Below are 23,277 nucleotides of genomic sequence, written 5' to 3'. Positions count from 1 at the left end.
ACTTTTAACCATTAGGCTATTGTCTTTCTGATCTGAAGGACAAGTAGAAACTCATGCACATGTAGAAAGTTTAATTTGACAATTGAAAACTGCACTTCTACATCCTCATAGGTCAAAGAAGAATTTAAATGAATAATGCTTAATGCTTAGAGAGTAATGATAACATAAACATCATACAACCAAATGTGTGGGATACAGCCAAAGTGGCATTTGAGCGAAATATAAAGCCATAAATGCATGTATTAGAAAAGTCAAATATTCGTGAGCTATATTTCTAAGTTAAAGAGAAGAAAGAAATAAACAGGAGGAAGGGGAAAATAGAGATAAGGCAATATACCAATGCAGTAGAAAACGAAGCAACATAATAAAGAATCAATAAAGCCAGAAGTTGTTTCTTTGAAAAAAAGAAATAATAAACCCTATGTAGAAGACACACAAATATGAATTAAAAGAGAAATATAATTACAGATACAGTTTAGGCCAAAAAATTGATATAACATGAAAAATTTTATGTGAATACATTTTAAAACAAATTATTAGAAAAAAAGACAAATATAATTTACTAAAACTGATTCCAGTAGAAACTGAAAGCCTGCAAAATTCTTTAACTATTGAAGCAACACAGAATCCTCTCACAACAAAATTACAAATCCAGATAATTTATAGGTAATTTTACCAAGTTTCCAAGGAATAGATTGCTCTAATATTACACAAACACTTTCAGAGAATAGAGAACAACAAGGGAACTGTTAGCAAACTGAATTAAACAGAATATAAAAAAGATAACATGCTATGACCAACTTGGGTTTATCCTAAAAATGGCAGGATAGTTTAAAATTTGAAGAGTCTCAAGAATCACCAGTTCATAGGCATTTATTAAAACATACGTGGCATTATTAAAACATTTGGTTCTGTGCATAACCAAAAGTTATGCACAGGTTGATAGCATAAGAGATTCTGATATCCTATGTTCACTGACCCAGCTGTCTATCACTCCTTGTAATGTCACCTGAGGCTATGTGTGTTCAACCTCCTACGGCATGGCTACTGCTCCTAGTAGGAAGCATTTTGATCCCTCTTAAGAACCCTGATAGGAAACACAAACAAGTTTAATTTGAATGCAACATCAAATTAATTAGTAATAGCTTCCAGAAATGCTGTATTAGATGGGAATGCTGTATTAGATGGGAATCTAGAACAGAGCCTTGGCACAGGGAGAAACAATGTTGTATCAGGCAACAATGTTTGCTATAGGTGTAAGAGGAGTAGAAAAAAATACCTGCATGCCAGGTATTTTTCATTCTTGGAAAAGCATTGTTCAATTCAAAGCCTATTATAAAATGAGCCACAGTGTCTAGCTGCCCCGCAATAGAACTCTCAGTGCGGCACCATGGCTTACCACTGGAATGTGTAGAGGTAGTGTTACCTATGTAACAGGGAAAGAAAGTGTGCATTAGTAGGTAGTAAGAAATCCTACAGAATAGCCAAATTCCCCACTTTAACTTTCTACCATCATTAGATGTTTAAGTTGTACTCAACTCTATTTCCATGGTTTTATACATTGAACAGATCCAATCCTTTACATTCAGACAAATCAATCATTTGTATAGTACAGGGTTTCTCTCTTTCACCAAGCATCAAGAATCATCTAGATGCTTATTAAAAATATAGTTTCCTCAGCACCGCCCAAGACCTTGGTCCCAGGGTTCAAGGACTCTGGGTGTTGTTTTTATTTCTCCCATAGTGATTCCTATTCACTTTTACAAATCGCTAGTGGAGTGGTTATTGCACACCTGAGAGGCAAGCTGCATAAATTAATGATCAGTATGATGGACTCAATAACAAAGGATTAATATCACCTAACTTTTCTAAATCTCATTGGTCATTGATGACATCACATTCTCAGTGACATATCAAGAAGGGAAGGGGTGTGTGTAGGAGCCACTGCTCCAACAGGGAGGAGTATTTCAGTATTTTATCACTGACATTCTTTATAACTGCCAACTTTTGCTTTGTTTCATCATTTTTAAAATCGCTATAGCCAATGGACCCCTTACTGCTTACAGTCATGTACATATTGCCACTGACTCCTTTCTTTGGTAACGACAGTACATTCTAGTTAACTATCACACATTTACAATTTCTCATTATTTTGTCTCTTTACTTACTTTTTGTCTTTCTCCCCATATAAGCTCTAAGCTCCATGACACACTTTGTCAATTTTTTCTCTGTGCCAGACACTAGTAATTATAGAGTTACATAGCTAAAGTACTTACTTACCCATTTTGTGCCAATTGCAGGGATTGAGGTTACCAGATGTACTGTGGTAGACTAATGTTGACTTAGGTCTGTAAAATGAAATAAAAATTAGATAAGTACAACAAAATGGAAAACTAATGAAAGAAAAATAAGGAAAAATAATATTTAGACATAGTGGTTTCAGTAATTCATCTGATTAAGGCAACCTATGAAAGGCTTCCATCGTTCATTCTTTCTCTGGGTTAATAAGCAAAATGGAAGAAGACTAGGAAAAACGTGTGTGTGCGTGTGTGTGTGTGTGTGTGTGTGTGTGTGTGAAAGAGATGTTAAATAGGACTGACATATTATGGAGCACATATGTGTGAGTTCACATAAGAAAAATTTAATTTACTAACAAACCCAAATATATGAACAACCTATTTTTTTTCCTTTGTATCAGGAAGCTTCCGCACACATCGTGACTGAACTTTTGGCATTTACCAGAGTTCAATTAAAAAAAAAATTCTGTCATTTCGTCAGCTTCTATCTCCTTTGCCCTAAAAGAGAAAGCTGAATTTTAGACTACTGACTAGAAAGAAAAGCCTTTTGGTTATCAAGAATTTTATGGTTAAGTGATTTAAAGGTTTTATTACTTTATGAGTAGCCAAGTACTAAACTGTATTTATAAAACAACGCATATATGATGGCATATTAGGAACTCTATAAAATATTGAAATACACACTTTCACACATTTGGGGTCTTGCACAATGAAATGCCTATATTTGGAAAATGGGCCTAATATATTCACTCTGCCCCTCATGAAGTCTTTGAAAGCCCACTTGAGCATCCACACCTGTGAACTGCAGTATACCATCCTACAGCTAGCATGAGATTGATGACTGTATCAACTGGAATTAGGTCTGCCACAGCCATTGGAGTAGCTTTTATGGCCCGAAGAAACCCTTTCCCAGTCTGCATAGGAAAAAGAACATAAAATGTTAAACCGAGTCTTAAATAATAGCTGGGGCTAAAGTATGTATCATCAAACTTATTATACTAGTGCAGTAAGTGAAAACAGCTAACATTGATCCACTGCTTACCAGGTTCTTATGCTAAGTCTGACTTCCTCAGCCTATCCTACCTTCCCAGCCAAGTGCATCTCCAGCATTTCCATGAACTACTAGTGTTCCTCACGTTCCTTTAGGGAATAAAATTCCTCAAATTTGTGAGAGGTTAATAAACTCAACAAACACCAAGAATAAACTTTTACATCTTAAAAATTAATTCATAAGACATGTTAAGAATTAAGGTTATACAAATTTCCCATTAATTTTCCCATTAATATTTGTTTACCATTTCCTTGATGATTTTGTTTTCTGCTAGGGTTTATTAACTTACAAGCAACAGTAGGCACTAAAAGTTTAAGAAATATTTATTTGAAAAACATTAATTGGTGAAATTCCACCATTAATAAAACAAAACTTTTTTTTTGGCTTGGAAAAATTGCCTTATTATTTACTTTTTATTCAGTATCTTAGTTCACCTCACAGATCACTGATGTTATATAGATGCAAGAATTAGGAATTATTCATGTTAATAATTTGTTGAGTTTATGAAATTGATTCTTTGTGCTTTGCATGTTTCCAACATTGATTTGCAACGATTAGCACTTTCTTATGTTACTCAGTTCTGTTTTCTTATAACTAGCTCCACTTCTTTTGGACATAAGAAACCAATTTAGAACATTTTAGAAAATGTAAATGAATATGCAGCTTTGCATATAATGAAACCCATTTTGGGATCATGTTAAAATAATGATGTTCTAAGTCACTAAACGTTCACCCCAACTGAACTTTTGTAGAAGAAAGAGTTGAAGGCAGGTGGGAAACAGAAAGAAAGGGGCTGCTAGAAAAATCAGAAATCGGAAGGAAGATCTTTGTCACTGTTATAATTCACTGTCTGATATTTGTATTGCAATTCATGTTGAACCTAGTTCTGGAAGGAACAGAGACAGAGTCTGAAGCACAGCCTAAATCCCTAATAAAATTTAAACTCATTTAGATCACTAATTTCCTATTCATTATACGGAAGAGTGAAGTGGGGTTTAGACCTGAAATGCTTCAGTGTGAGCTGTGAAGCCCCACAGCTTGGCTGGATCAATCTGGACTTCGGGCAGATGCGTACTAAGGGCTGCTTACCTAGAGGAGCCACGTTTCTCCTGGTAAGAGATTATTGAAAAGGTGTTGCCTATATTCATGGATTTTTGTATTTGAAAAATTTGCTCCAATTGGTAGTTCTCTTTCTTGTATTCATTAAGAATTATTGATGTATATCTCTTTTCTATACATGCACATAAACTCTTACGTGTGTTTTATAATCAAGAATTTAATAATCTTTGAAGATATTTTTACTGCATCCTCAATTCACTGCACTAATTCATGAGATTATAAACTGCAAAAAGGAGGAAATACCCCCATCTTGTGGTAACTAAAGAAAAGTCCTTGATGCTCAAAGACTTCAAAAATAAAACTCCTAAATAGTAACTGATAGCACATTACCTCTGTTTTTCTGATAAAAAATTCTCAAAGAATAATTTCATCCTGCCTCTATATTACAATCAGAACAATTAAAATAATATGCCTCAGTTATTAGTAAAGTAACATTTATGTTTTTGGATCAATGAAGCTAAGCCAGCACTAAGAATTTTGTTACTCTTCCTCTACTACATTTCATGGAGTTATTTCTTCATCGTTATACATACCGCAATAATGAGTCCATTAGGTCCATTTATATTATCAACCCAACCCTAAAAGAAAGAAGATTTCTGTTGGTTACACATTTCAGAAAATTGTTTTATCTTGAAACATCTGCAGTCTAATCTTAATAAATTTCAAACAAGAGCACTGAGATCCCAGCCAATAGAATTATCTAATTCAGTATTATTAAGATCTCAAAAGATAATGGCAAAGCATTGGCCATTTTCTGTACTTTGAGTGTGCAAACATTAGAATTTTGCCAGGATTGTTAGCAGGAGTCATGAATGGTTTTGTGGTGTTTTATGACCTCTTATGGACTAAATTGGACCTTGTCCTTATATCATGATCTGCTAAGCAATTCACCAACCATACTTCTCCACATTAGTCCTGATTTCAGCCTCCTTAGGAGAACATTGAAAACATGATTTGTGTTAATGGCCCATTTCTTAACATTTTTTACCAGCTATAGAGTCCATGCCAGATATATATACATATATATGTGTGTGTGTGTGTGTGTGTCTGTGTGTGTATTGACTTGCTTAAAGATGTTATGGAGATTATGTTTAAGAGCAGCTAGAGGGAAATGTGTTTTTAAGTTTGTTTCTTAAGACCTAAGCCATTCAGCTGACCTTATTATGTCTCTTTACATTACAGTATAAAAGTCAAAAGTGTGTGTATAACGGGAGAGAAGAGAGAAGAGAGGAGAAGATGGATTAATATTGAGCCTTTTAGTAGGGACCACTCCTCATACATTGTCTCATCAAATCAACTCTCCAAAGTAGTATCTGTCCTGTTTTATGGAAGGGACAACTCAAAAATGTGGCATTACCAGTAAGTAGTGGAGCTGGAATTTATCTACCCCAAAGCTTCACAGACTTGCTTTGAAGAAGATGGTGTAATTCAAAGTACTTTCAAAAGGTCATGGCAGTATACTGAGGTTTAAAAAAAAATTAGTATTCCTAAACTGAGATCCTTCTGTGAGCTTTGAAACTCTTGTTTACCCTGGCAGTTGCAATACTACCAATTTGGCCATCAAGGACATTCTGGTATGCTTAAACTATAGTAGGAAAGCCAAGATATGAAACCATCACCCATGGGAATTTTGAGACTAGAGTAATTAGAAGCTAATTTAAGCTCTCCATCCAACTCTAGGACAGTCAAGATAACTGCCAGAGGAGCCACATGCTGGGTAAATCCTGAACCCAAAGTGGAATTTTGCCCTAGTATAATGGGTTCATATTCTGTTGGCTGTACTTAGCTATAAATCCTGAGGAGGAGAAGAAGAAAGACATCAGAAAGTAATTGGGCTAGAAGAACCTTAGTTCGGAAGCAAAACACAGAATCCAGGTGAGTGGGCTTACTGGGAAAGGCTCCTGCCAAGTTGCTCCCACAATGGACGGCCTTATGATGGCAATGTTCAGGTTCCTGCTCTCTTGCTGCACCACCATTTCTCCCAAGGCCTTGGTGTAGGTGTAAATATTGGGCCAATCTCTGATCAGTTTGGGTGTAATCTCGTCAATAATAGCATCGTCTAACCACCTAAAAGGTAAAGAGAATTCTAGTAACATATGTTAGACAATAAACCAAATGGAAAATGGGAGACACAAACAAAACTTCCACCTTTTAGCCTCAGTTCTGGAATTCAGAACAGTCACATGATACCAAGTTTGAGTGTGTACCTGTTCAAAGCATGCATGAGCTTTTTGCTCTCCACTGCTAAGCCCAATCTTATCCTATGCCCTCCCATCCAAACAGATAGGTAGGTAGGTAGGTAGGTAGGCAGGCAGGCAGGCAGGTAGGTAGATAGACCAATAGAATCAATAGCAATACTACTTTATTACGAATGATAGTATAGCGCTATTAGTACTACTTTATTAGTACTACTTTAGCACCACTGCTACTTTATCAGTACTGAGTACTACTTTAGCACCACTGCTACTTTATCAGTACTGATTACTACTTTATTGTAGTAGTACTAAATTAGAGCTTTAGTAGTACTATATTATAGGTAGTTATTACTTTACTTCCTCTCTAGCAAGCTCATAAGTACATTCATTGAACACATATTTGAGTCCCAGTCATTCTCCCAGTAGTGTGCTGCATGCTGTGTTCAGGGAGTTAGAGGCTGTCATCCAAGGTGCTTCAGTGGCAGCCCTACTCAGTGTTGTCCGATAAAAATCCAGTACAGTAATCCTGAAGCCTTTAGCTTTAAATTTTAAAAATTCCACTCAATGCAAATCAAATCAAAGCGACTACTTCTGGCACTTACAATCTGTTTTAGCAAACCTATGTAATGCATTTTGAAGGTCTGTTTAGAGTCTATGCTAATAACTTGAAAATTATCTCCAGAGATTTCCAGTGAATTCTGAAGTCTGTCAAGTGGGGTGATTATAGTGCTCTGAAATAGCTTCAAAATCACGATTATTGACCACTCCTACTTATAAGATAACATGTATCATGAATAACCAAGTTACCATAGCATCAGCCCAATCTTTCTTACAAATATGTCAGAACCACTTGATAACCCCAAAGTCTATCTACAGCTCTCTAAGAAAGCAACAAAAGTATTGTCAATTATATATGTAACATTCTTCTAGCTGACAGATCTATGTGGTTAAATCATTGATAGAACATAGCTTTTTAAAAATTAAGCTGCCGAAATATGCTAGTGTGATTTTTCTAATCAATGTGGTATATTTATTTCTATTTTATAGAACAGAAGAGAACTATCCTATTTTCATTGTAGAAAATCTTCACTGTTACCACTCTGCTGACATGACAAATTTTTGAGCAGCTAAGATGTGCATGATGTTAAGACTTATTCAGGATCACAACTTTCAGTTTTAATGCCTCATTTGATCCTGAGGTAGAACATGGGCATTGACTATAATGTTTTCATTTTTCTTGCTTTGCTTCTATTAGTGCTGAGTGTGTTCTGGATACTCAAATGTCTTTTCATTTAAATTGAACAGAGAAAGATTGAGGGCTTCTAGAATTAAAAACAACTTCAACTACATAGAAATATCTAGGATATTTTAATTATATGGTCACCTGGGGGCTGGGAAAGAATATAGGATGATGCAGACACCTCTCCATCTTAACAATAATCCTACCACTATCTCATTTCATTTGTGGGTCAACAGTGGATTGACTGACCTGAGACCATTTTCTCTCACCTGCAAAAATATATAGTTTATGAAAACCAGGTCTTGAGGGAATAGAGCTTAATTTCAATAAAGCTGTAAAAAAAAAAAACAACCTAGAAAACATCAGAGCCCAATAATGTGCAGGCATTGTATGTCACATGGCTAGTACCAGTTGCTGTCATTAATGTTGGGGTACATGGAAAGGATAATACTTAGGGGGATAGGGGCCTTATAAAGCTTGGTGAGTTTGCTTGTTTTAGAAAATTTTGGTTTTGTAGATTTCTGACAGCATGCATGCAAGAAATTTTAATATTCTATAGATGACTTGCCTCTGCTACTCTCAGCTACACCTGTATTCCACGGTTTTATCTTCTCATTCCAGTTGTGCTTGTGAAAATGGCAATAATTATACTCATTATAAATTCTCATAAGAGTAAACAGGAATATAAATTATTTCATTCCAACTGTACTTGTGAAAATGGCAATAATTATACTCATTCTAAATTATCATGAGAGTAAACAGGAATATTCACAACTGCATTTAAGCTCTTTGATAAAACAAAATGAGCCAATAAACCTAAGGCATTGTTATTTTTTAATAAAACAACCAGTGAGCATACATCTTTGTAGGTAATAGTTAGTTTTAAAGTGTCATTTCTGGCCAAGTGCGGTGACTCAAACCTGTAATCCCAGCACTTTGGGAGGCTGAGGAAGGAGGATCGTTTGAGTCCAGGAGTTTGAGACAAGCCTAGGCAACATAATAACACCCTGCCTCTACAAAAAAAGTTTTAAAAAATTAATGGGGCATTGTGGTGTGCACCTGCAGTTCCACCTACTCAGGAGGCTGAGGCAGGAGGATTGCTTGAGCTTGGGAGTTGGAGGCTCCAATGAGCCATAATTGTGCCACTTTACTCCAGCCTGGGTGACAGACCCTGTCTCAAAATAAATAAGTAAATAAATAAATAAAACAAATAAAAATAAAATATCATTTATAATACAGCCAAACAGACCATCTGACGCTCTCATCCAGCCACTTCCTAGGTTCAGAGGAGATTAGTGTAATAAACATGCACATCCACTGGTTGGGCCAAGCCATTCTTAGGACTTAAACACTCAATTCAGGGTTGCTGCTGTTGTTTGTTCTCAATTTGTTTTTAAAACAGTAAATAAGTTAGCATAGATAAAAAACACTATATAAACCAACATACATGTCTGAAAGTAATCTAAATGTCCTTCAGTATACTCAAGAAGATGTTTTAAACCCATGGGTCTCAAATTCTAAACTTGAATTGCTTCAGAAGCATAAAGTCATTGAAAATTTCAGAAAGCAGTATGTATACGTCTATGTGTGTTCACATGTACACACATACACAATTTCCTCTAAAGATTATCAGTTTTGGTTTTAAACTTATTGAATCAACATGATTATATCATTAATAGTTTATTTATGTATTTACTGAATGAAATACCAAGAGGCATATGTATTTCCCCTCCCCTGATCCCCTCAATTTTCTTATGCAACAAGTGGGCAAGCCTAGTAGTTTATCAGGAAATCTGTTAGAGTAAGTAGTGGACACACTGTCTTATGATAATGTTTGCTCTCTCTTTCTCCGGGCTAGATTATGTCATTCTCTTGATTGTTGTAGTTATCAAGTTGTATTTGCTTATGTGTCTGTCTCCCCACTGGAAAGACAGTGAGTCCAGAAGATCAGGGATTATGATTTTTATCACCGTGTCTAATCACCTTTCTGCCCCCAGGAGCCAGCTGCCTTATTCAGTAAATGGATGTTCTTGCACATGATAATCTTGATTGGCCAATTTCTGTACTATATAAGGTTTTGGGAAGCAGAGATGGACAATGATGAGAGAAACTGGATGAACTCAAAAGAAGACGAGGTTGTAGGGAGAATGTGGGAAAGGAAGGAAGGGGTTATCTTTGTAGAGCAGGAAGCAAAATTGGAAGTAAAGTGTCCAGTGGCAATGGTGAAAAGTGTTGACCAACCTCGGTTTGGTGAAGGTGGCTTCAAGGTCAACTTAAACTTTCCAGTGGGAAGCAGGTATTTCTGAGCCTAATGCTTGTGGAGAATTGGCCTCTGTATTTCCCTCAAGACTTTTACGGAACACCTAGCCAGGTTCAAACATGAGCCAGATGCTGAATGCCCTGCCAATGGCCTGCCATTTGAAAATTACTCAGTTTGGTTAAGAAACAATTTAATCTTATTCTGGTTTGTAATTTAAAGCCTGCTAATATCAAAGTACACAGAATTCTCATTTTTATTTAGCTACTTAGATGTCATTTTGAGGCTGTGCCATCCCGAAATTAAAAGGACAAGTGCTAGAATCAGCTTTCACCATTCCCCTAGAAGAGGTCAGCTTTTTTTAGTGCTAACAATGTGTTCTATAGCACGAAGGCAAAAAAAGACTACTTTCCAACATCTGACCTCCTTTCTTATCTCCCAGAGGGCTGTGATAAGGGCCACTGCTGCTGGCTGTGGGGGCCTCCATTCCCCTGCCTCTCATGCCTGCACCCTCAGTGCACACGCCACCTTTCGTTTTTCACATGGCAGATTAGCTGTGTCTTCTGGTGACTGTGTAGCCTCAGAAGCATGGTTTTTAGTAGGTACAGATCTACTAGGAACCTTCCACTAAAGCTTCGAAGAACTGAAAGACAACAGGAGGCAAGGAGAGCAGCAGAAAGAGAGCATAGAGATAAAGAAGATAAATGATCCTCATTTCAAATGAAGACTGCTCAGTGAAAAAGCTCCTTAAAGCACTCTCCCAAATTTGCCTGCTCATAAATATGAATTACACAGGGCCCCTGGGAAAAATCCAGATTCCTGGGTGCCATTTTAGAATCACTAAATACATCTGCAGAGTTAAGAGTCTGATAATCTGTATTTTCAACATGCCCTGGAAATTCCAACAGTCAGGCAAATCAGGGAATCACTAATTTAAAAGAAGTCCACTCCATAAACTTAAGTCATTGAGATCTGAATATATCAGGATTAGCTCTCAAAAACGCGTTGCTTGTTGGAGTAAATCTTCAACAGAATTGAATTTTAAAAGAATTAAATCCCTGGTACTAGAAATGCAAAACATGACAAGTATGCATGTTCTAATCTGGAGTTAATTTGATAGGTGCAACCCCATATGCAAAGCAGTAGCCATGTCCTATTGTTTTTTTTCTTTCCCAAAACATGGAGGTGTTTTTTATATCTGTTGCCTCACTCTCGTTCTAGTCTTCCATACCACTCCTCTCTAGTAGTGGGTCTCGCTTCCTCTGTCTACTCCCTATGCTAATCCACTGCCTCCCCCGACCCCTGGCTATATTAATATTCCTGAAGCCCACTTTCATCAGTATTTCTCCATGATGAAGACAAATGAGCAAACAACCCAAAATTACACACAAAAATGCATGCGCACACATGGCCCTCCTTCAATGGATCTCCACTGCCTAGAGAATTGAATACAGTTCCTCTGCATGGTATGCAAAATCTCCACAGTATGGCCCCGCCTCCCTCTCCAGCTTGATCTCTGCTTCCCTACACGTAACACGTATGCTGCCAAGATGGACTACGGGCTGTGTCCCAAACACGCCTGGGTTTCCCAGTTCCAGCTGCCCTGCCAGGCACGTGTGCACATCTCACCTATCCACACTCTATCCACTCTTCCAAGTCTTCTCATATGCCTCCCTCCACTCCACCAGACTTAATATGACCCGTTTCCCTACCACCACACGTGTATAATTCTGCGCTGTTCTATTTGTCTTGGATGTGAGGTCTTTGGAACACAGTCTATATCTTAAGAAAGCACTTTTTTTTTTTTTTTTGAGACGGAGTCTCGCTCTGTCGCCCAGGCTGGAGTGCAGTGGCGCAATCTCGGCTCACGTCAAGCTCCGCCTCCTGGGTTCACGCCATTCTCCTGCCTCAGCCTCTCGAAGTAGCTGGGACTACAGGCGCCCGCCACTACGCCCGGCTAATTTTTTTGTATTTTTAGTAGAGACGGGGTTTCACGGTGGTCTCGATCTCCTGACCTCGTGATCCGCCCGCCTCGGCCTCCCAAAGTGCTGGGATTACAGGCTTGAGCCACTGCACGCGGCCAGAAAGCACCTTTTAATCTCTACCACTGCCAAGTACGTGAGTAGACTGGAAAGACCATGGGCTTCAGAATCAAGTGGCCATGGATAAAAATTGTGTCTGAGAGACTTTCAAGGAGTTCCTTAGCCATTCTGAGCTTTTTGCTCCGTGATTACTACAGCAGTGATAATAATAACCATACAGTATTACGTTATGGAATTAAAGATGTCTGTGAAAGTGTCTTGCTCACAGTAATTGCTCAATAACGATTCATGTCCTCCCTTCCCTTCTTAATTCAGATTTATTTACATATGTTCAATAGAGCAATAAATATTTGTGATTCCATTTTTCTAGTACCTGCTTCTAGTTATATCATGTTTTTATACAGGCACAAAAGCCCTTCTACACTGGTTTCCCTAAGAGGAGTTACCTTGACCTAAAAAATAAGGAAAGCACCAACCATAAGACCCTGCCTTTCTTGGTCAGTTCTGTGCATTTTAAAAAATAAACATTCTACATAAGCTGTTATTCTGGAAAACTGGAATTTCATTGGCAATCCCTGATCCATTTATGCACATAGATTTCCAAAGTCAAATATACCAACTCAGCAGAAGCTGGTAATATGAAAGTAGAGCTGAGTCAGAATGGGAACCGGTGGCTGGGATGAGGGGCAGAAGACAACTACAAATATAAGAGCCAGGAAAATGAGTTGCTTAACACTGATTAATGGCCATGCTTGTCATACTCATTAAAGCATTAACTCCTGATTTAAGTTATTTTTAAAGTATATTTATGCTAATGTGTTAAAGTTTTTGTACTAATGAAATCAAATTTCATCTTTCTGGAGTATTTCAGAACCAAGGTAATGCTAAAAGTTTTTAGATAGGGGCTAGAGAAAGGGAGCTCAGGCCTGACAGTCTCAGCATACAAGATGGATAGAAAATGGGGGGAGCGGAACAAGCAGACTTAAGGCCTGCAAAGGTTGGGACCAGGATGTAAGCATGCGGTTCGAGTTCACAGTCCCATTATTAACAACACTGAGCAGCACCACTGCTGCCCGAGCAATCGCGAAAGGTCTGGGCCAAAAATGCATATCCTTCTTTATTTCCCAGAACTGGAATTCCCATTCAACTGATTTTCTGGAAGAATAAAGTTTCATTTTACATCGTCATGGTGATTTTCTTGAGAATATAATGCCAAGAGTACAGCTTCAAGATCATCTTGTTGTCTAACTCCTGGTTCCTTATAAATAAATAAATAAATAAGTAAGAACTGCCGAACTACTAAGAGCAATGGCAGCTGCTAGACCCCTTGAAGTAACTGTTAACAACAGCAACAACAACTTTCCCCCAGGCATTTCTTTGTGAACAACAACAACAACTTTCCCCCAGGCATTTCTCTGTGAACAACAACAACAACTTTCCCCCAGGCATTTCTCTGTTGCACTGAAAGAAAGAAAAACTCCCAAGGGAAATAGAAACCTAAAAACCTTGGAAAATAATTCCATTTTAACACAGACCAATTACTAAATAGAGAATTACTCAAAGAAACAAAGTATTTTCCTAAAACAAAGAAACTAAACCTGGATTTAGGTGAATTGATATTTATTCAGAATGATTTGTAATGTCGTTATTCTAAAACTTCCAAAAATTCCATCTGGTATAGGAGTCGTTGAAATAATTGTAGACCATGGTGTAGTTGGCGAGGGGTTTCTGGGTTTTATTTGAAGTGCTATTCAAAAGTTAACATATAGGTTTCATTCAAAGTTTACGAAGAAAAAAATGAACAACCAGAAAAAAGCGTAAGATGTGGGGATATGGATAGATATTTTATACATAAGACTTCTGCATCCCAAAATATCAGCTTGTAACAGAATTCTGTCATCTGTTCTTGCTTCAGTCAAAACAAACAAACAAAAACAGTCAAAACAGTATGAACAATAATCATCTATGCCACCAAAAGCTTTTCATTCATTCAGCGAGCATTGAGTCCCTAGCTGGAGATGCAAAGAGGAGCAAGAAATATTCTCTTCCATTGAGAAGCTCATTGTCTAATGTAGAATGTAGATAAGCAACCAGACATTCAGAATGACCTGTGTTATGAGCAATAATCCAGCTGAACACTGGGTTCTATGGGGGCACTTGGGAAGGGTGCCTAAGCCAGAGAGCTTCGCTGGGGAGCTTTGATGTCTGAGTAAGAATTAACCAGTGAAGCAGAAGGGGAAATAAGCTCTAGGAACAAACAGAGTTTCAAGTACAAAGGCAGGCAGAGTATGAGGAGGGAAGGCTTTACTTCTTTGTGACTGCAGCATGAAAGTAAGGGGAGGACTGAGAGAGATGAGGCTGGATAGGTGGTCCTGGATGTCCTAATTAATTTTGAATTAGCAAATAATAAATATGACTTTTCTCTATTTTTTTAAAAAACTTAGTTCCTTAATTGCGCCCAAAATTTATCTGTTCAGATAAAATAATTTGATTCCTAGTTCTAATTAGTTGCTTAAATAATTGTTATCCTTGGAGAGCAGTAAATGACGGAGGTTAAAAATTTTGTATAAACGTCAGTTGCAGTTTGTTCATAAATCATGTAGCAATTACCTGCCTTGTCTGGTTGACATACACTTGAGGGAGGATGGAAAGTGCTGAATGCCTGAAGATAAATCAACTCTTCCTCTGGGAGGTGAGTTTATTCTTCTTTGAAACCTAGGGGTATTTAGTGTCTGGACATAGTTTGGGAGGAAGTGGTATGGAGTACCTAGAGAAGCCCTTCACTATGGGTGAACTCTTACTTCTTTTCTTTTCTTTTTTTTTTTTTTTTTGTTGAGACAAAGTTTTGCTCTTGTTGCCCAGGCTGAGGTGCAATCTCAGCTCACTGCAACCTCCACCTCCTGGATTCAAGCAATTCTACTGCCGCAGCCTCCCAAGTAGCTTAGATTACAGGCATGTGCCACCATACCTAGCTAATTTTTTGTATTTAGTAGAGACAGGGTTTCACCATGTTGGTCAGGCTGGTCTCGAACTCCTGACCTCGGGTGACCCACCCGCCTCGGCCTCCCGAAGTGCTGGGATTACAGGCATAAGCCAACACACCTGGCCTCTTACTTCTTTTCTCAGGAAAAGAAGAGTTCTGTATGAACTCTCAGGCTCTTTTGCTACCTCAAATTGCACTATGACCTGTCAGGTGTTAGAGAGATCAGCAGTGGAGAAAGTCCCAGGAAAACAGTCTGGAATCAAAAGGGGTCTGCCCCCTCTCCTGGACATATCAAATATGAAAGCATCACATTTACCAAGAGACAACACCATAAGAGGGTAACTGACAGAAACCAATTCCATCCTGAAAATGCTCTGAGGCTTTAAACATACTTTATTGTCTAGACTTTGGGCCTCAGAATACACCTGCTTTTTCTCCTGCTATCCTGATGAACTCGGCACGCTAAAATTTTTCTCTGTACCAATTTAGCAAACCTCCATTTATTAGCAACTTTAACCTCCAGATCCTTTAAATGACTTTCCTTCTTCTTTGTTCTGGATATTTTTACATGACAGACAAAAATATCTATTCTCAGAGCTGGAGGAGATAAAAATGTTTGCCCTGAAGGGAATGAACTCTTGATTTAGCTGAAACTTTTTGAAGAGTATATATTAAATATAAATACAGTATTATATAAAATTATAATGTCACAAATTCATTGTGAAATAGTCCATTTTTCTGCTGTAATACTTTTTATGTAGAACTTTTTTAAAGAAAAAAAACAAAGCAAACTTAGTAAAATGGAGCAGAAAAATAAAGAAGCAGAAAACAAACGTATTCTAAGACCTGAGCTGTGTTCTAAGATGAAAGTGGTTTCTGCTGGTCGGCAAGTAGAGAAAAATCCTAGACATTATTTCTCTTGCATCATAGGACAGTAAGGAAAGTGTGTCTCAGCCAAATAAGTCAAGAGACTGTCACCTTCTGCCAGATCTTGGAGCAATTCTTATTCTTCATTAGTTCTTTTTTTTTTTTTGAGATGGAGTTTCACTCTTGTTGCCCCGGCCGGAGTGCAATGGCACAATCTCGGCTCATTGCATCCTCTGCCTCCCAGGTTCAAGCGATTCTCCCCAGGTTCAAGTGATTCTACTGCCTCAGCCTCCCAAGTACCTGGGATTACAGGCACCTGCCACCACATCCAGCTAATTTTTGTATTTTAGGCTGGTCTCGAACTCCTGGCCTCAGGTGATCCACCCGTCTCAGCCTCCCAAAGTGCTGAGATTACAGGCGTGAGCCACCACATCCAGCCACTAGTTCTTTTTTATGAATCATTTGATTAAGTGCTGTTAAACACTCCCTAGCACTGCAAAAGTGTTTTATATAACTTTATTCAACCTCACAACTATAAAATGGGCCCATTTTACAAATGAAGGACCTGGGGCTCAGAGAGGGCAAGAAATTTGCTCAAAGTCACTCAGGTAGTTACTGGTGGAGCTACGCCAAACTCACGTCAGTCTGAATCAAAAATTTTTCTTCTGAACTTTTATACTATACATTATACTTGCTTTATCTAGTGACAATGCTAAGTTCATTAAGAAGCGAGAAACAACTTCTATGTATAGTATTCCCAAGTACCTCATGCAGTCCTACACAATTCCACAAAATGTTTAAGAATTTTCTATCCCCCTTCTCTTTTAGCAGTATATTCCCCACCAGAACTAGCAGGGACAAGGTAGCTAAGGCTAGCACCGTTTCAAAACATTTTGCTTCAAAAGTGTTTCACTTTGTCATCTCATTAATAGTTACAAAGAATCAAAGAGAACAAAGGAACTTATTCTACCCACCCCTTGATCCCTTTATTAGACCAACTTACTCAAGGGAATCAATGATTTTTTTTGGCTCCACAGGGCACGGATAGATAACTTCATCGATGTGCTTCAGGTTACAATTTGAATAGGCAGTAGAGATATGTATAAAGGCTTCCAGCTTTGTCATCTGACTAGCCATAAGCAAGAGCTGCCGGGTGGCAGTGACGTTAAGTTGCACAGCATGTCTAGAGAAGATTTAAGCAGAAGGAAGTACAATGAAGTAAGTCAGTATCATGCCTTGCTATAACTGCACCTACTCCAATAACTGGCATAGCTATCAGATTTTGGTGGCTGCACCAAAACACCAGGAAGAGAAGGATGCGTCATGGCTACACAGTTATGTGATACTCGGAATGTTTTATGTAGTGATGATGGGTTTTGTGCATGTAAATCCTATTCACTGACACACTGTACATATATCTAGAGGACAATTGGTTCTAATCAACTGGAAAAAGAATTACAATACTCTGAATTTATAAAGGTGCTTCTATAGGCAGCCATTAAAAGAACAAAAACATGTAAATTAAGCATCCAACTGAAGAAGCTGGAAAATACAAATAAACTGGAGGGAGCAACAGTAGATTTTTTAAATGAGCAATGTAAGTTGCTATTGTAAAGGTCCAGGCCAGACATGAAAATTGACATCAAAATCTAAAATTGCAGCTAGTAGAATACAAAGCTATATAAACAGCCTGTGATAACAGTGAAATAGCTCATTCCAGGAATACATGGTTTATCCAATACCAGGAAACTTACTAATTTAACTCAAAAGGGAAAAACTATATAAGAATCCATATGTATTTTGAAAAGTTTAAAATGACATTTAATTTCCATTTCCAATTTAATTAAACAAATTCACTAGGAATAAAATGATTAAGTAATATAGATTTAAATTTGCTAGCCAACATCATTCTTTTTTTTTTTTTTTTATTATACTTTAGGGTTTTAGGGTACAAGTGCACAATGTGCAGGTTTGTTACATATGTATCCATGTGCCATGTTGATTTCCTGCACCCATTAACTCGTCATTTAGCATTAGGTGTATCTCCTAATGCTGTCCCTCCCCCCTCCCCCCACCCCACAACAGTCCCCAGAGCGTGATGTTCCCCTTCCTGTGTCCATGAGTTCTCATTGTTCAATTCCCACCTATGAGTGAGAACATGCGGTGTTTGGTTTGTTGTCCTTGCGATAGTTTACTGAGAATGATGGTTTCCAGTTTCATCCATGTCCCTACAAAGGACACGAACTCATCATTTTTTATGGCTGCATAGTATTCCATGGTGTATATGTGCCACATTTTCTTAATCCAGTCTATCGTTGGCCAACATCATTCTTAATGGTGAAAAGCTAGGAGCACTGCTTGTAACGTCAGTGGTAGGAATAATGCCTACAATCACACTACTACTTAACATTGTTCTGAAGTCCTAGCCTTGTAATGAATTAGAAAGAAAAATAAAGAACAGATATAGATGCTAAAAAGCCACAAAAATTACTGTCGGATTATATAATTGCATACATGGAAAACAGAAGCAGCTTTTTAAAAAGCTGAAATGTACTATAATTCAGTAAGGTGTCCACTGATAAAAAATTATGTAAAAAATCACTAGCTTGCCTGTATATAAACAAAAATTAGAGAATAAAAGGGAAGAAATGTTCAAAGTTGAACATTTAAAATATATCAAATTCATCATAAATGAATATAAAACAACAAAAAACAAAAAATTGAATAAATGGGAAAACATATTGTTCTTGGATAGGAAGAATCAATATTTTAAATATACTAAATGTTTTGAAAGTATTCTACATATACAAGGTAATTCTAATCAAATTCCGAAGATTTTTAAAAACCTGGCAAAATTATCTAATTTAATCAGGAAGTATATGCAAAGAGAACAGTAATGAAAATTCTATAAAAATGAAAGTGTGGCTGGGCATGGTGGCTCACGCCTGTAATCCCAGCACTTTAGGAGGCCGAGGCAGGCGGATCTCCTGAGGTCAGAAGTTCGAGACCAGCCTGGCCATGATTGTAAAACCCTGTCTCTACCAAAAAATACAAAAATTATCTGGGCATGGTGGTGTGTGCCTGTAGTCCCAGCTACATGGGAGGCTGAGGCAAGAGAATCACTTGAACCCAGAAGGTGGAAGTTGCAGTGAGCCGAGATCACACCACTGCACTCCAGCCTGGGCCACACAGCGAGACTCCATCTCAAAAGAAAAAAATACAGTGCTGTGAGTATACTTGCTCTAATATAATAAAAATTACAGTAATTAAAATGATACAGTACTGGAAGTGAAAGCCTGATTTAGTGTAACAAAATAGTTTAAAAACTGAAATTTAGTTTAAGAGCTTTATATCAGATAAAGAGTAAAAATAAAATATTTAACAAATATTGTTTAAAAACTAACCATATGGCAGAAAAAAAAATAAAGCTGCTTTACTTTCACATCTGCATCACTCTTCTTACAGAATTGGCCTGTACTCCTCTTTCTAGGTAAATATTTTATAAATGGATCAAATATCTAAATGTAAAAATGAAACCATAAAAATACTAGGAGAAATTATAAATAACTGCATAAGTAATAGACTTAAAAGACATTTGATAAATTGTTAAAATAGTTTTAGCCTTATAAAAGATGAAGAGTTAATGGCCGGGCGCAGTGGCTCACGCCTGTAATCCCAGCACTTTGGGAGGCCAAGGCGGGTGGATCACCTGAGGTCAGGAGTTCGAGACCAGCCTGGCCAACATGATGAAACCCCGTCTCTACTAAAAATACAAAAGTATTAGCCGGGCGTGGTGGTGGGCACCCGTAATCCCAACTACTCGGGAGCCTGAGGCAGGAGAATCGCTTGAACCCGGGAGGCGGAGGTTGCATTGAGCCAAGATCCTGCCATTGTACTCCAACTTGGGCAACAAAAACAAAACTGTCTCAAAAAAAAAAAAAAAGATGAAGAATTACTGTGCTGAAACTTTCAAGAAGTCTTAATATTAATAAGAAAAAAGTTTCAATAGAAAAATAGGCAAAGAACATCAATAGGCATTTCACAAAGAACAAAATGCCAATAAGCATTTAAATATCATTAGCCTTTGTAATCATCAAAGAAATACAAATCAGAACATGCGCTACCATTTCCATTATCCTATTAGCAACATTAAAAGAATTTAAAAATTATAGTATTATTTTGTGACTGTAAAAATGAGCATTCATGTGCACAGAGACAGTGTAAGTGGACACCACATTTTTGGAGAGCAATTTAGCATTATGTGTGAAAATACAAACTGTTCATAACCTGGGTACATCTGATATGTATCTGATAATTGTACTTCTCGGAATTTATCTCAAGAAGAGCACACAAAAGGGTGAAAAATATACATGCACACAGATGTTCGCTGCAGTGTTGTTAATAATAGTGAAAAATTAAAACAATCCAAATGTCCACCGACATAGAACTGGTTTAATATATTATATAGATGTACAATGGAATGTCATGTAATCATTACAAATTATAATAGAATATTTATTGACAATGATAGATATCAAAAAATATAATTGAGCAGGTTGCAAAACATCATTCTCGCTAGGATGCCATTTTCTTCGAGTAAAATTGAACATACACCTATGTAATAATAGATACATAAAGAAAAATTGGAGTGAATATTCTCCACAGTAGTAAATGGTTGTTTCTAGATGGTGGGATTTTGGAGGAGTTTAGCTTCTTTGTATGTTTTTTTTGTTTAGAGTGTATTTCTTTTTTTTTTTTTTTTTTTTACAGAAACTATGAAGAAATTTACATGCACACATATGTATACAAGCCATGAGAGGGAAATGGGAATGTACCTGAGAGTGTCGTCAAAGCGTACAGTGGCTGCACAGTGAAATATTATGTTTGTACAGGACAGAAGCTCTTGCATGTCCTCTTTGCTGATGGCAAAGTCATTCTGATTGAGATCTGCATAAATAGCTCTGATCTTCTCATGCACATTTGGATAAACTTCTTTGACTTTCTCAAATAGCTGAAACATAAATATAGATCAATATACAAAAAATAGCATCATCATTATCACATTGTTCTTGTTTACAACAACCTGTTTAATTATGCTCAAAAACTGGTTTTAGTTGTAATAACATTACTTAAAGAAGACATCTGGCAGGGCACGGTGGCATATGCCTGTAATCTCAGCACTTTGGGAAGCCAAAGCAGGGAGATCACTTGAGCCCAGGAGTTCGACACCAGCCTGGGCAAAATGGTAAAAACCTGTCTCTACTAAAAATACTAAAAGCCAGGCATGGTGGTGTGTGCCTGTAGTCCCAACTACTTGGGAGGCTGAGATGGGAGGATCCCTTGATTAATATTAGAAAAACTGTTAAAGATCTTTCTGGAAACGTCAGAATGACCTCTTTGTTGAGAATGTGCCCAGGACACTTTATCAACCTTATCAATCCCAGATGTCAAAAGCATTGAGGACTGACCTAACTTCCAAATTATTTTCAGAATTGCAGTAACACACCACTGAAAAGGCTGCCCCTACAGTGCAGAAAAATGGTAGATAGAATTGAAGTATGTTACCTTGCCAGATCAATATGTGGACTTCTTCCCTTTCCTAGTCATCTTCATTAAATCTTCAGAATGGCTTCTGAACATGCTCTTGCCTGATACAAATGAGATATTGCTTCTCTGACTACCTGAGATCAACTTTTTATTACCCAATAAAAACAGCCTGGGGTACATCTCTTCCAGAAAGATCTTTAACAGCTTTTCTAATATTGATCGATCATAAATATGCTAAATGTTTTCTTCTAGAGTCAGATGTTTTGCCTCTTGATAGTTAACGTTAATTGTATAACAAACGTGTTGAATATTTTCGGATAAGCTTATCTAAAATTTGTATAATTTTCTCTTTTTTGATAACTGAATTTGGAGAAGACTATTTTTGAGTCTACATGATATATTTTATTCATCAGAAATTTACTTAGGGTTCTGTGGACTCTTTCACTTTGGCCTGTGAAGACTTCTGACTACCGGAAAGCAAGAAGTAGGAGATGGTTTCAGCATCCACCCTTCTCACAGTGGGGTTCCCTTACATATGATGTAAGCTGTCATATTTAGATTTTCTTTTGCCTTTGGTTTTTATGACTTTAAAAGACAGAAGATACTGCTATTCCATATTATACTTTCAGACAACCTGTGCAATGTTGAACAGCACCAAGATCCCATATTTGCATTACTTTTCAGGAGATCATTACAATTTTAGGAAGTAATGTTCCAATCTGTGTTGTACCTGTTGCATTGTATTTTCAATCAAGAATGCATATCTGAATGAACATAGTACAATTTTTTAAAAGTCTGAGTTTTCTGATTTAGATAATAGTTGATAATGTTCCATTGAAATAAATCAATGAATTGGCTGCATCAATTCAAACCACAGTGCTAAATGAGGATTCCATTTTACTACATTAGCCTTGCTTAATAATAGGACTTGCCCTGTCAGGAATCTCACCATACCCCTATAGCTTCTAAAATAATACTCTTTAATAGTGCCACATCCTGAATAGCGTGACAGAGATGGCAGCCAACTGCAATCCAACAGGTCAGTGGTTTTGGTCTTTTCATAATGCTATCCACAAAGTGAACTGCATTGGAATCACTAGTAGCATAATTAAAATGTATATTCCTGGGTCCTATCCCATACCCACTAAATAAGAAATTACTAGGGCACACCCAGGAATCTGTATTTCACACCAAGTCCCCCAGTTGATTTTAAGGCATGCAAATGATGAGAGTTTCTCCATTTAGAGTGCTAACACCGACAATTGCAGATGAATAACTGCATACGACTCATTTCCCTTTATAACTGCCCAGAGCAATCTTCACATCAGTAGCTTTCAAACTGTAGGCATGAAAAATCAAGGAACCTGGTTAAAAATTATTTCTTTATTCCACTCTCAGAGACCCTGGCTCAGTAGTTTTGTGTGTAATGTAGGAAATTGTATTTCTTAACCACCTCTGCAGGTGGATCTGATCAGGTACCATAATTGGGAAACACTGACTCTGAAAAATTCATGTCTGTTCCTAAATTCAGGGCTTATATTTCCCCCTCTAGTTTGTAAACTCCTTGATTCTTTTTTTCTTTTGTAGGGAAACTCTATTTTTCTTTAATTTCTGTGGGTACATAGTAGGTATATATATTTATGGGGTACATGAGATGTTTTTATACAGGTATGCAATAT

At 37.3% G+C, this 23,277-nt stretch overlaps 2 protein-coding genes and 1 long non-coding RNA gene across 5 annotated transcripts in view; 2 read left to right on the top strand and 1 right to left on the bottom strand.

The window, feature by feature from the left end:
* The window catches only part of FAR2 (fatty acyl-CoA reductase 2), a 195,551-nt gene that overhangs the window by 22,595 nt on the left and 149,679 nt on the right, over positions 1-23,277 (bottom strand). Inside the window, exons 3-9 of one of the 2 annotated variants that reach the window (XM_063640327.1) lie at positions 20,887-21,062; positions 17,055-17,234; positions 6,357-6,534; positions 5,001-5,045; positions 3,093-3,211; positions 2,281-2,348; positions 1,280-1,426 (exon numbers count right to left, since the gene is read on the bottom strand). In XM_063640327.1, the coding sequence (XP_063496397.1) occupies positions 1,280-1,426; positions 2,281-2,348; positions 3,093-3,211; positions 5,001-5,045; positions 6,357-6,534; positions 17,055-17,234; positions 20,887-21,062 (913 nt within the window). The remainder of the gene's footprint in view (positions 1-1,279; positions 1,427-2,280; positions 2,349-3,092; positions 3,212-5,000; positions 5,046-6,356; positions 6,535-17,054; positions 17,235-20,886; positions 21,063-23,277) is intronic. The other variant, XM_055280249.2, reaches the window with a different exon arrangement.
* Positions 1-23,277, top strand: part of LOC129483208 (UPF0764 protein C16orf89-like) — a 61,245-nt gene that overhangs the window by 27,133 nt on the left and 10,835 nt on the right. The window lies entirely within an intron of this gene.
* LOC134736802 (uncharacterized) lies at positions 3,879-21,688 on the top strand. The gene is made up of 4 exons (XR_010121086.1): positions 3,879-4,460; positions 5,650-5,826; positions 6,148-6,342; positions 20,822-21,688. It is a non-coding gene; the product is annotated as an uncharacterized lncRNA (long non-coding RNA).

The sequence above is a fragment of the Symphalangus syndactylus genome, chromosome 5 (genome assembly GCF_028878055.3).
Source record: "Symphalangus syndactylus isolate Jambi chromosome 5, NHGRI_mSymSyn1-v2.1_pri, whole genome shotgun sequence".
Classification (NCBI taxonomy): Eukaryota; Metazoa; Chordata; class Mammalia; order Primates; family Hylobatidae; genus Symphalangus; species Symphalangus syndactylus.
This window is presented reverse-complemented; position numbering and strand designations above follow the sequence as displayed.